The sequence below is a fragment of the Sciurus vulgaris genome (genome assembly GCF_902686455.1).
Source record: "Sciurus vulgaris genome assembly, chromosome: 6".
Lineage (NCBI taxonomy): Eukaryota > Metazoa > Chordata > Mammalia > Rodentia > Sciuridae > Sciurus > Sciurus vulgaris.
Window position 1 is genome coordinate 11878794 of NC_136466.1, and position 12995 is coordinate 11891788.

The window sequence follows — 12995 nt, forward strand, 5'->3', positions numbered from 1 at the left end:
TAATGCAGTGTAAATTCTATGTAAGCAGTTGTAAGCTTCGTTGTTCAGGAAGTAATGACAAGGAAAAAGTCTGACCATGTTCACACATGAACATGCACAAAGGCAGTTTTTGTCTGAATCTCTTTGGACAGTGGTTGATCTGCAGATAGGGACCCCGGTGCAGAGAGGGCCCACCCTGCGTTTGGCGGCATAGCCCTTTCCCCGAGCTCCTCCAGGCTTTTCGCTGGGTGCCTACTTCCACAGCGTGAGCACTGGGGCCTTAATTCCCCACCCCTGTCTGTGACTGAGGAAGCCCTTAGTCTCGGCTTTCCCAGTGCACAAATATGAAGAGGCACCAATGGATGCCCAAAGAAAGACATTGATTCTAGCTCTGTCACTTTGGATGAATGATTTGACTCTAAGTTTTCTTTTCCTCATCCCCAAAATGCAGCCAATACTGTTGGTCTCATACTTGTACAGATTAAAAGAAAGAACAGACCTGAATCAACTAGATTCCATAAATGGCACCTCTTATTATTTGCCACGTAACAATAAAATTTGGTTCTGAGGTGGACCATTATGGGCTAGTCTGCATCCACAGATTACTAAGAACCTCGGGGCCAGTGTCACATCCTGCTCCTTCTCTCCTTCCTCCCTCCCCTTAGTGCTTCTGGTCACTGTAATGGAAATAAGTGGGTGACCCACAGGGAGAACCAGCAGCCGTCACACCCACCCACAGGGAGTTGTGGATCCACCTGCAAAAGCAGAGGGGTTATCACTGTTACCCAGGTGCTTCTCACCAGAGGCACCATCCAGCTGAAACCCCTTGCCAAAGTGGCAGATAAATTCCAGGTCTCCTTGAGGGAAGGTGCTGCCTGACTGGCATCCCCAGGGACCCCTGGAGCTGCTGCTTTGACTGAGAAACCCTTGCTGAACCCTTTGCTCAGCTGGAAACGGGCATGTTTCTTGGCACTTCTGTCAAGGCAGTAGCCGTAGGCCACACTCCCTGAGGCCACGTGGCCAGCCTTGGCCGCCACAAGTCCGTCAGCCATCCCAGGCCGCTGTCCAGCCGGCCTGTGACTACATTCCCAGCAGGCATGGCACCCACCCCCCCCCTCCAGCAGGGCACAAAGGCACGCTGACAGAAGCGTGGTGGTCTCATTGTAGACTCTATTCATCTGGCAGCCAAGAACCATCTGTCCTGAAGCCCGTGCTCTCTCCCCTCGCCTCCCTTCGCTTTCTGCCCCCATCGGCCCCTTCCCTTTGCCTGGAGAGCGATTTGTCTGTGTTATGGGAGGCCTGACAACATTCACATTAGCAACTGAGATGTTGTTTGAAATGGGGAAAATTGCTGGCAAACTGTTCCATTAGCGGTTCCGTAACAATACTCTGTTCCCCAATGAAGATGAGATCGCAGAGGCACAAATTAATACGACTGTCTCCCCACTCTGCAGCGGGTTACTCTTCAAGATGAATAGGTTCGCCCAGCCAGAAATGCGCAATCCGCGTGGAGGTAGGCCTCCGAGGGAGCAGTTCCTCCCGTCTCCCCTGTCGCTCCCGACACGTCCCCTCGCACACACCTTTTCTGTGTCGTCCCAGATGAGGGTTGGGGAGCATCCATGCTAAATTAGGAGGTGATGAAAAGATCTGAACCTTGGGGAGAAGGGAGATGGATGGGGGTGAGATGCTGACTCCTCAGCCTGGGCCAGCTGTCATTCATCATCCGTAATACAGCGCCCGCCTCCCGCTCAGGACTCTTCCCACCACACCTGTTCTTGGTGATGGAAATTCAGTTGAGAAATGAAAGAATAAAGAATGGGAAGACTCACTTGCTCCCATGGCCCTTCTCTTCCTGGGAAGTTCTGGGCCATGGGCCTGCACCATCTCATTCTTCCCAGAGTAAAAGGAGCAGAAGCACGTCAGGAAGTCCACACAGATTCCAGCAGCAGCCCAGAGGCGAGGGCCGGTCTGGTACCCCCAGGACGTCAGAAAGCCACGCTGCCTCACGCTCCGTCTCCTTTTCATCTTCCCCCTCTCTCCCTGTGACTTCTCAGCACTCTGCTGGTTACTTCCTCTAGCTCTCTCTGAAGACAGCTGCCCCCATAGCAGCTTCCTCCTACTAGTCAAACTCCCCAAGGACAGTCATCCTCTCCAGCTTCCCAGAAGACCCCTAGGCCCTGAATGTTGCTCCATCTGCCTGACACAGCTCTCTGCCCACCACAGTGTTTGCCTGTCTCCCACAACCAGCCTGTGGTGAGAGACACCACCCGGTCCTCGAGGCTGGAGAACACAGTGACCCTCAGGGACCCCTTGCTGGCAGGAGGATGGTTAATGGACTCCTGTGCTCTCTTTTCCAGACGTCTAGAACAGAATTCCATCAGATCCATCCCTGCAGGAGCCTTCACCCAGTACAAGAAGCTGAAGCGAATGTGAGTGTCCCCTGGGGAGCATCGGGCCCAGTCGTGGGGTAATTTGCAATGTGTAGAAGGCAACCTGCCGGAACCAGTCACTCCCTGCTGGGCAGTCAGCTTCCGACCTGGCTGCTCTCCTAAGAGAGGAAGGTGAGACTGGAAAGTGTCACATGCAGATTGGAAGGCACAGGAGCTTGGACAAGTACCGCTCAGAGCCTCTCCCAGCAGAGCAAAGTAGAATATTACCTGTGTGGGAGAAGGGTTCCCTAAAATCCATACTGCCATCTTTAATGTCCGTGGTTTGGTGACGTGGAACCCAGGGCCTCAAGCTTGCTTAGCGAGCATTCAACCACTGAGCTATATCCCCAGCTCTAATGAGACATGAGAATGGCCTGCAGCTGACTGCCCCACTGTCACCAACATCCCCACACGCATGCATTCACATAACGAGCACTGGGAGAAGGTCTCCTGCACTCCCGGCTGCCAGAGAGCCGCGAGCAGCGCTAAGTCTGTCCACAGGGGAGCCTCCGCTTAAGTGGAGAGCACAGAAAAATAAGCAAACATCAGAAACCGAGAGGTTCTAGAAAGGAACGAAGAGAAATAGGAGAGCAAGGTTAATGGCGGAGGCCTCTGTGGAGGTGAGCGGTGACCTTCAGGGGGACCCTCCTACGGCAGTGCAGGCCAGGGAAAGGCACACCAGCTGAGTCGAGGACTGGTGGAACAGCAGGTAAGGGCTCCATCACGTGAGCCCGGCAGGCCACAGACAGGACTGTCTGAGTGAAATCAGAAGCCTCAGTGCTGTGGCCAATGCACGGCCAATGACTCGACCAAAGTCAAACCCAGCACCCACAACACTGGCCAAGCTCACCTCCCGGCTGCATTGCACCAGCCCCAGAGACCCCAGCACGACTGTGCCTTCCTCACCACAGCAGCCTGGCAGCACCACTGTGTCACCATCCTCGTCCACACCAAAGTGACAATGTTGTCATCCTTCCCCCTCACGGCACCAACCTGGACACTGCTCTGTGAGTTGCTCAGCACTGGACACTCTGAAGGGAGGTGGTGGGATTCAGAAATGGCCAACCATTGCCATCATAGATATTAAGATCCTGGAGGGAGGCCCGTTCCGTTTTGCAGGCTGAGAAATCATTTCCTCCGGCCCAGTCACAGTGGGGCTTCCATTCCACCTCCTGCGCTCTCTGCCCCGCCCCCCACACACACAGGACCGGAGGGGGCAGGTAGGCCTGCACACAGACTCCACCCTGATCTTCCTTCCACGCCAGACTAATTCGCTGGTTCCCTGGAGTGGGAGCATATACATGAAGGATCTCTGCTGATTCCTTTTACGTTAAAAATAAACATCCCCGTGGAATAGTGGCATTAGTAGCTTTACCCCCCAGATCTCAGGAAGCCAACTTCCCATCTCCCTGGAAATCCAAAGCAAACAAGATTTTCTCCTGGTTCAGCTCCAAGAGTGGAACCGGCAGAATGAGCCGCATCTGAGGGTGGCTTCTCCCTCAGGGTAGCATTCCTGCTGGAAGAGCTGAATAAATATCAGCCTTAATATTTAAAACCCGTAGCCATTAATCTCCTGGTATCCCTGCACCCCGGCACCCTCTCCCTGCACTCCCCAATCCATTTTTAAAGCCAAGCTTGATTATGCAGCCAGATAGTAATTTCAGTGAAAAATGACAAGTTCATCACTGCCCCAACCTATATCTCTTGCATGATTTAAGTCACTGCTCTAATTTTTTGTGAAGTCCAGGTAATTTAGAGCTTGGCTGTGTTTTACCGTCCTTTCTCTGTCCTATTGGAGTTGCCATGATCAGCGCATTCAAAATTCATGAGACCTTCTCAGTCATGACTGGAAGTGATTTTAATTTTTGATCACTTCTGGTAACTGCTGATATTTATTATGATGCCCTCCCTGCCTTCCCAAGGGAATGGCAGTAGGGAAGAGCCCACTAAACATTTTTGACTAATAGAACTTCAGAAATCCAGACTGAAGTTCAATGGCTTAGGAGAAGCCGGTGGTCCCAGGTGACAATGAACTTCAAGTCCCTAAGTGTGCATTCCCCTACGTGTCCATGACCAATGTACCCCCAACATTTACCAGAGAGAAGTTTCCTCCTCAACTGTCAATGAACTGAGTCCAGCCTCTTATCTGTTAACAATAGAATTAACCACAAATGCCTGTGTTCCTACCTATTTGCGATGGTCACCTGGGTATAAAGAACACTTCCAGGAAAAATAGTATCAAGGTAGAGAAGCCATCTGTAGGCAGAAGAAGGCAATGGAGGTTTCTAGAGCCCGTGGCCCATGAGCCCCACCACCTGGGACCCAGCCTGTGCTGTGTAGCCTGACTGCTGTGTTGCGAGTTCTCCTCTACTACATGCTCTGGGGTCATCCGTGGCTTCAGAACTTCTAGTGTTCCACGGTCAGTTCCTGGCTTCCACCTTTCATGCACCTTGAATGTACCTTCTCTGTTCCAAACAGTCTGGTCCCTCTTGGCCATCCAGTTTATAAGCCCCGGGGATTAAGGCAGGTCTGAGACTGACCAAATTCTAAAACACGGTGCCCTAAAATATGACCGGGGGACCACTTCACAGCAGTCTGCAGAGATTTGTTGGATAAGCAAACTCCCATTCCCCAGCCTCAGCCTGCCACAATCAGACTCTCTGTCGGTGCCATTTTGACTAACACCCTAGTGGGATCTGAGAACCACTGGGCAAGAGTGACCACAGTGCACAATCAGTTCTAAGGCACCTCACTGTGGACTGGGAGAGGCCAAGGCTGGCAGTCAGCAGGCGGCTGGAGCCTTCCTCAGTCTGCCTTCCTGTCCGCAACCATGCATTCTGCATCGATCATAAGGAGATATCAGGAGGGGCCCCCTCCATATCCTAATGACCGTCAAGTCACTTGTGGCTCCAGGCCCTTGACCTCTCGGGGCTGCTGTTTCCTTCCTGCAGAATGAAGAGTTAAGACAGTGTAGGGCACAGTGCTCTGACACATGGAATCTTAAATCCAACTCACAGGAGCGGAGTGTAGGCTGGTTGCGTACCAGACGCTTTAGTAGAGATGGGGTGGGGGTGCAGGGAAAATATTGTTCAGAGGATGCACAATTTGAGTCAGACAGGAGGAGGAAGTTCAAGAGCTCTGTTGTAAAACAGGGAGATGATAGTTAATAACCATGTACTGGAGAATCACTGGGAGATTTTATCACAAGTAAGGGGTGCGTAAGGTGATGCATAGTGCGATAGCTCGATTTAGCCATGCCACAGTGAATACATCTTTCAAAACATGTTCTACATGTAAATACATACTTTTTTTTAATTTTTAAAATTGAGGGGAAAATGACAAAGTGACCACTACAGTCGGTTCCCAACTAAACTGATCCATTTCCCATTCCCATTTTCCATTCCCATTCTCCAGCATCTCCACAGGGCATCTTAGCCATGCTGCCAAAGGCTTGGGGCCAAAAGTCTAATTATGGGCTGAGAACAATTTGCCATCACAGAGCTAAAGCAGAGGCTCCCCACGGGCCACGGGACTTCCTCTTGCCTGTGGAAGGTCTGAGTGCCTTGAAGGGACATCCGTGGTCAGGAAAAGAGTCGGAACAGGTCCTATTCCTTGTCTGGTGTGAGCAAACCCTGCTTGAAATGCTTTGCTAGACAGCCACACTGAGGGCGAGCAAGATTAGGATAATCCAGGGAATTTGCTTAAGACCCTTATAGCAAAACGGAGCGCTGAAGAAAAGCCCAGCGTAAGCTGAGGCGTCCGGCGCGATCTGCGGATTTGTTAGAGACAATCTCCCGGCTAAAGGGATAAACTGGGCTCTGCCAGAACCGTGGCCTGTGGAGCACCTTCCAACTTACAGCTTTGGCAGTGGGAGGCAGGGAGCAGAGGTCTAGGCCGAGGTGTCCTGCAGGCCTTTCCAAGGCTGTTCCACCAAGGAGGGGAACAGGGGAGGAAGCTCCCCAGCCTGTGCCTCAGAGGCCGGAGGCTGGCCTCACCGGGGGCAATCGCTTAGAATCTGCTCAGGTGCACTTTCTTCCGCATATCCACTTGTCTCCGCCTTGTTGACCCGCCAGGACCCCAGCTCTCCCTCTCCTGCACAAAAGCAAGGTGCCATTGATTTAGTTTGTTAAAGAAAAAGAACCAGAGAGGTTTGTTGTCGCAGGAAATTGGAGCATCTCTCCTTCCAGTGACAGGAGTCCAAAGGCCAGCCCTGAGCTAATGACTCTGAGGGAGAGAATTCCCCTCAGTGAAGGGCCATTAGCAAGGACCAGTGACCGGGAGCTCAGAAGTCCCTGGGCTACTTAAAGCAGGCAGCTCGGGGTCGGTGAGAAGGAGGTGGGGGCCGGAGGGCAGAGAGGTCCCCCTGTACCTGAGAGACCCAGCGTAGCCTCAGTAGCCCAGTGTTTGGAGGACTGCTTCCAACACAGCCACCCACCAGCTCTGGACTGGATCACCTCCTCGAGCTTTCTCCCAAGCAGGGGAGAACTGCCAACCAGCGACAAACCCCTTCTCAAAGGCATCCGGTGAAGATCCCAGGATGTGCTTACATCTCAGGGCCTGGAGGACGTGTGGAAGAGGCTTAGGTCCCTGCGCAAAGCCTCCCTCGGTCAGGGAGGAAAAGTCACTGGGAAAATCAGGGGAGCACATGCCCAGGTGTGAGGCAGGAAGGGGGTGTCTGTGGTTGGGCGAGGCTGGTTCCTGTTTCATTTGTCATTAATTGCTTCATAAAAAGACCTAAGCCAAAGCTACTCAATGTGGTTTGCATCGACAAGTGAGGCCCCACGGTGCCCAGTCACGAGTTGCTGCAGTGATGCTGAGGCGTTCTCTGACAAGGGACAGTGGTACAAGGGCAGTGCCCTCCCCGAGGCAGGGGGACAAACGTTCCCCGCACTGTGAATGAACGCAGCGCTTGATGGATCGATTAATCCTTACCTTTTGAATGCCCGAGCTGCTCAGTCTGCTCTTGGGGCGGCCGTTCTCACACCTGCGAGCCTGTTCTCAGACTTTCCCATTAAACGTTTTTCAGAGACATCAGCAAGAATCAGATATCAGACATCGCTCAGGACGCCTTCCAGGGCCTGAAGTCACTCACATCGCTGTAAGTGGGGCTGAGGCAGGGGCAGGGGCCAGGTGGGGCTGGAGGGTGGTCTTTTCCAGGAGGTGATTTCCAAGGCTTTCTGTTCCCCTACACACTTGTGGCAGCCTGGCAAAAGAAACAAATATTTCTTTGAGAGAAATTGATCTTGGGGAATATTTTCTACAACCTCAAATGCATTATTTTTATTGAATTAAGTGCCCGGTCGCTTTCCCAGTTATTGGCTTCTAATTCAAATGCATCTTCGCCCCTGTCTCGCTCCCTCGCCCACCGACACGCTGCAGAGTGCTGTCTCTGGGGACAGCAGGAGAGGATGGGTTGGTGTCTGTTACCAAGAGACCCTGGCCTCCCGGCCGCTCCCCGTCCTGCGGCCCTGCTGAAGAACAGACTTGTCTCCTGCTAATTTGGGGCTTCTTCTCTGAACCAGCCTAATGGCCACTGTCCTGAGATGGTGTCCACATTACCCCATGGCCCTTGTTCTGTCTGATTTTGGAGCCAGAGCCTCACCAGCAGGGCCTCGAGACCCATAGGCGCAGCCAGGTGGTTCCCTCAGGGGTGTCCCACCCTGTGGCACAGAGACAGCACTTGGGCTTTCCAGGCACGTGTCCTCACAGGCAGATGGGGACAGGGACACCTCCCCACTAACACGCTCCCTGATGGCCATGCTGACAGTATTACAGGAACTGGCAGCTCTTCCTGAGCAGCCGCCGTGTACCAGGTGCTGTTCCTGGAGTCTGTGGGTCAGTCCTCACGGCAGCATGCAGTGTAGGACCCCGTTCTCCCCCGTGGCTGCTTAAGGAAGTTGAGTAACTCAGCTCTTGGTCTGCCTGGTTAGTGGGTGTCTCCTGGCCCCTCAGACTGTGCCAGAGTCTTACGTATTCATCATCATCATCAGCTTGTGGAATAAATGACTGTAATTTCTCCAAAGTCCACAGTGACCAGTGGGCCTGGAGCCTGGATGTCCATGCTTGGAGACCCTGGACATAAGGGGGAGAGTTTAACATGACAGGACAGTGGCTTCCCTCAGGGACTGTTTATATCATCTGGTGCCTGTTCCCCTGCCTCCTGAGCCCAGAGCCACAGGAGGACCTCAGAAGTGAGCCAGCCATGTTCTGGCTCTGCAGGCAGCTGTTTGCCTGATTTATGAATGGGCAGGTGACCAGCTCACATTGGCCCCCCGGCCCCATCCTTTGTGTGGGCTGAGGACAGGGTCATCTAGGGTATGACTTGCTGCCTGCAGAGTAAATTAGCTTCATTTGTAGAACAGAACATCTGTCTGGGATTTCAAAGCAGGACTGTGTTGGGAGTAGAGCCTCCTTATTGTGCTGAAGATCACAGAGGAGAAGGGAGAGAGGGGCCTGCCACCAGGCTCCCACTTCTGCCTCCACCTCCCGTTCCCTTGTCTGGTTTCCTCAGCCTCCACTTGGAAACCATCTAAAAACAGAGATGCTGCCTGTCTTGCAGGAAAAACAAAATTTGAAATCTGGTTGTCGGACATGAAATGGCATACCACTAAGCCAGTGTGACAGTCTGTCCTGGGTGTGGTTGAAGCCAAGTGGCTCTCACCTCCAATTTATTCACTCATCCATCCAGCACGTGCCCGCCGAGCACTGAGCAGTGGTGCAGGCACCGAGACTAAGGCACCGACCTGGAAAGATAAGACCCTGGCCTCGTGGAGCTGATAGTTGAACATAAAAATGTCCGTGCCCAGCTCAGGAACGGCCACTGCAAAGGGCCAGAGGGCTTCCACCCCACCCTGCTCACCCATTCCTTCAGCAGGCATTAATAAGGCCACTTCCTATCCTAGTCGCAGCCCTAGGGACCCACCATGAGCAAGCCCTGTAATGCCACTACACCCATGAATCTTACGTTCATGGGAAATAGTTGAGGGAGGTAAAAAAAATAAATAAAATAAAGATAGATATTTAAATAATATAGCATGGCATAAAGATAAGTGCTGTGAAGAAATAAAAAAGGGCAACAGGTTGTGTGAAAAAAAAAAAAAAAAAAAATGAAATATTTAGAAGGCCCCAGATAGAGAGGTTTGAGCTCAGACCTGGGAAGTCAGACAGGTGTGCACACAGGTGCCCCTGAGGTGGGCACTCAGGCTGGCCAGGTGTTCCATCCTGAGGCACGAGAGGCAGCAGGAGGACCCCCACTCGCAAGCCCCCAGACGCGCCACGCACCAGCTTTTGCTCCATTAGAAGTTCTGACATCCGCCGAGACGAGCAGACAGTGACATTACTACATTTGGCACAGTGAGCGGTGGGACATTAATATGAATACAAATGTGAGTCTGAGCCATCATGCTGACTTCTATTTAGTCATTAATTTGTTGAAACATTAATGAAACACACCCGCGGGCTGCTGGGGACGCTCACTCTTCACTCCCGGTGGCGGCTGGAAATGGGGGGGTTGCTTTATCGCTTCCATTTACCATTTCCTAGCCCTAATATTTTGCCTTCTCAATGAGTATCACGGCCTGGATTTGTGATCGGAGTGGGAATCGAATGCTTCCTCCATTCTGTGCTCTCGGGACCCCAGAGGGGGCCTTTTTCAAAGCAAACAAACCAAACATTCCCAGCTGAGTTGCTTGGAGAGTGACAGAGAGCAGTCTGGACCAGGAGACAGCAAAGGCTGTGATGAGGGAGGTAGGGAACCGGGAGGATCTCCCAGCCTCCTGTGCTGGGGAGCGGCGTGGTCCCGGCCCAGACCCCCACTGGGTTGGGCAGGTTCCTTCCCGAGGTCTCAAGGCACCGTGGGCCTGTCAGAGAGAGAAGCAAAAAGGTTCTGAGCTCCCAGGTTCCTGGACCTCACAGACTGGGTTAGGCATGGAAGGAGAAGCTGCCATCTCTCTGAGACGACCCAGTTCCTCAGCTTTTCCTGCTGGCCAGTCCTGGGCCCAGCAGTCCATGTGCTATCTGGAGATGCCCCCAAATTCCCAAAGCCCTGTCTGGAAGGATGAGGAAAGGACTCTGCTCAGGAATTCCTAGGATGCAGTGGAAGATCCCAAGGGAGCAGTCTGTAGGCTGGGCTCAGCCTGACAGCACTCCTGGAGGCAGGTCTGGCCACCTCCTCACTGCTTGTCCACTGCTGGGTGGGGGTCCTGTCCGCAGCTCGGCGAGGCACATCAATGGGCTGCTTCTCCTGTTGCTGCCCAGGAGTGAAGTAGGATGGATCCACCTCTCCTGGCCTCCAGGGCAGCCTGCCCCTGGGCTGGGCTTGCCTGCTTCTGTCCAGCTGAAGCAGAGAAGAGATGCCATGGGCCAGGGAAGGGGGTGACCAGAATCGGCCCCGCCAATGATGGAGCCATAGAGTAGGTTCTGGTGGCCTCACATCATGGTGACAGCTGTCATCTGCTCTCTTCCAGGGTACTGTACGGAAACAAGATCACTGAGATTGCCAAGGGACTATTTGATGGACTGGTGTCCTTACAGCTACTGTGAGTAGGAACTCTGTCACTGTTTGCATCTGTTTGTAGGCCCTTGCCTGAAAATGGTGAGCCACGCTGTTTTAGTCAGCTTTTTCACTACTGTGACTAAATAATCTGACCAGCACAACTGTAGAGGAGGAAAGGTTTATTTGAGGGCTCACAGTTTCAGAGGTCTTAGTCCACAGGTCAGCTCCATTCCTCAGGGCTCGAGGTGAGGCTGAACATCATGGCAGGAAAATATGGTGGAAGGAAGAACTCACATCTCAGTGATCAGGAAGGAGAGACTCACTCCACTCACCGGATACAAATATATACCCCAAAGTCACGCCCTCATTCCCACCCCCTCCAGCCACACCCTACCTGTCTGTTTACCACTCAGTTAATCCCATCAGGGATTAATTCACTGATTGGGTTAAGACTCTCAAAACCCAATCATTTCTCCTCTGAACCTCTTACGTTGTCTCACACGTGATCCTTTGGGGGACACCTCACATCCAAACTATAACACACACTCTGAGGACTGCTTTCGCCTTTGTGCACCATAAGGGAAAAGACTCCTGAGCTGCCCGTCCCTCACCTCCATTGCCTCCCTTTTGTGAATAGAAAGTCAGGGAGTTGACAGAAGGATACCAAGGTCAATGTGCACAAGACTGGCTCAGGCACAAGTCCCAAACCACAAGTTTGGGGCTAGAAAGTAAAAGAGTTGGATCCTAGCAGAGGAGGTATCTTGAAGAGGCATGCTGAGACTCTAGAGAACTAAGACATTCACAGGCCGATTTCTAATATGGAAACCAAAGCAAAGCTGCTGTAGACTTGTAGCCTTGGAGAAGGATGGGTGTGGGCTGAAATAATGAGAGAAGAGCATAGTCAGTCACCGGTGTGACTGTCTGGGTCAGCTGTGGCGGAGGGGGAAGTGTTTATTTAATTTAAAGGAAGATTTGTTGCCTTGAACGTTAAGCTTTGGATTATTTATTTGCATTTATTTCATGCTGGTCATCTGAGCTTAAGTGTTTGAAGAAAATAATTGAACTCTGATATGGAGAAGGAAGGAAAGGAATTCAGCTTATATTTTAAGAAGGGAGATTACTTCTGGCTTGTAATTAGGTAGCCATTGCCTCTACATGTAGTACTATGGGTATGGGACCATATGGGGTGTGCATACGCGCGTGTATGCTCTGTGACCGTCATAATTCCTACTGGTGTTAGGAACTGATCTTGAGTATCCTGTGAGCAATGGAGAATACCAAGTCTCAGAGAGGAAATGGCTCACTTTCAGTCACACAGCAAAATAGACATGGAAAAGTAAAATAGACTCTGCACGGCCACCTGGCTCAGAAGGCACTCAGCCCTCCTAATAGCACATGACATGTTTGCAAGGGGTGTGGATAGTTAGGTGTGTGTAAATATATCTTCCTTTTTATAATCACCTCCAAGTCGCAGGTAGTGAGGAAGAGGTTCGAGCCTTCTCTGCCTTCCATGTGCAATTAAGAGGGGCTACGGTTTGGGTTTGCAGGCCAGGAGTCAAGCTGGACCTCCGGATAGGCCAGAGGCAAAGGAGCAAAGACCAGGAGGGAGGTGGACACTCAGCCCATGTGGTTTCTCCTCTAAAAAGAGAAAATGAGCCTTTTCCTCCAGCCTTTCCCATCCCCTACTGTCCTGCTTACCCTTCCCATGTCCTTTAAGACTCGGCCCTGAACAGATTCTCCTAGGACAACACAATGATGTGAGTCCTGTTGGGATGAGATGCCCTGCCAGTCTGTGGGCAGGAGATCCATCAGAGTGGCAGTCAGCTTGTTTGGCAAAGCTGAAAGCCAGAGAGGAAAGTCTCTCGCCCCCTGCCTGCATCTCCCTCTCATTCCTTGTGTCTCTGTGTGGTATGTTCTCATTCCAACGTCCCCGCCTGCAGTGGGTCTTAAGGCTATCTTTTAGAAGGGCAGGCTGGGGCTCTGCAGGGGGCTGGGTGTCCCACAGATGGTGTCCTCTGTTCACAGCAAAGAAACTGTGAGTTCAAACTGCCATCACAAGGCTGGCTAACTGAGGCTACCAATCCCCTGGAAGA

The 12995-nt window shown here is 52.2% G+C and overlaps 1 protein-coding gene across 1 annotated transcript in view; it reads left to right on the forward strand.

The window, feature by feature from the left end:
• Nucleotides 1-12995, forward strand: part of SLIT3 (slit guidance ligand 3) — a 572899-nt gene that overhangs the window by 463306 nt on the left and 96598 nt on the right. Inside the window, exons 10-12 of the mRNA XM_079145392.1 lie at nucleotides 2337-2408; nucleotides 7435-7506; nucleotides 10874-10945. Coding sequence (XP_079001518.1) covers nucleotides 2337-2408; nucleotides 7435-7506; nucleotides 10874-10945 — 216 coding nt within the window. The remainder of the gene's footprint in view (nucleotides 1-2336; nucleotides 2409-7434; nucleotides 7507-10873; nucleotides 10946-12995) is intronic.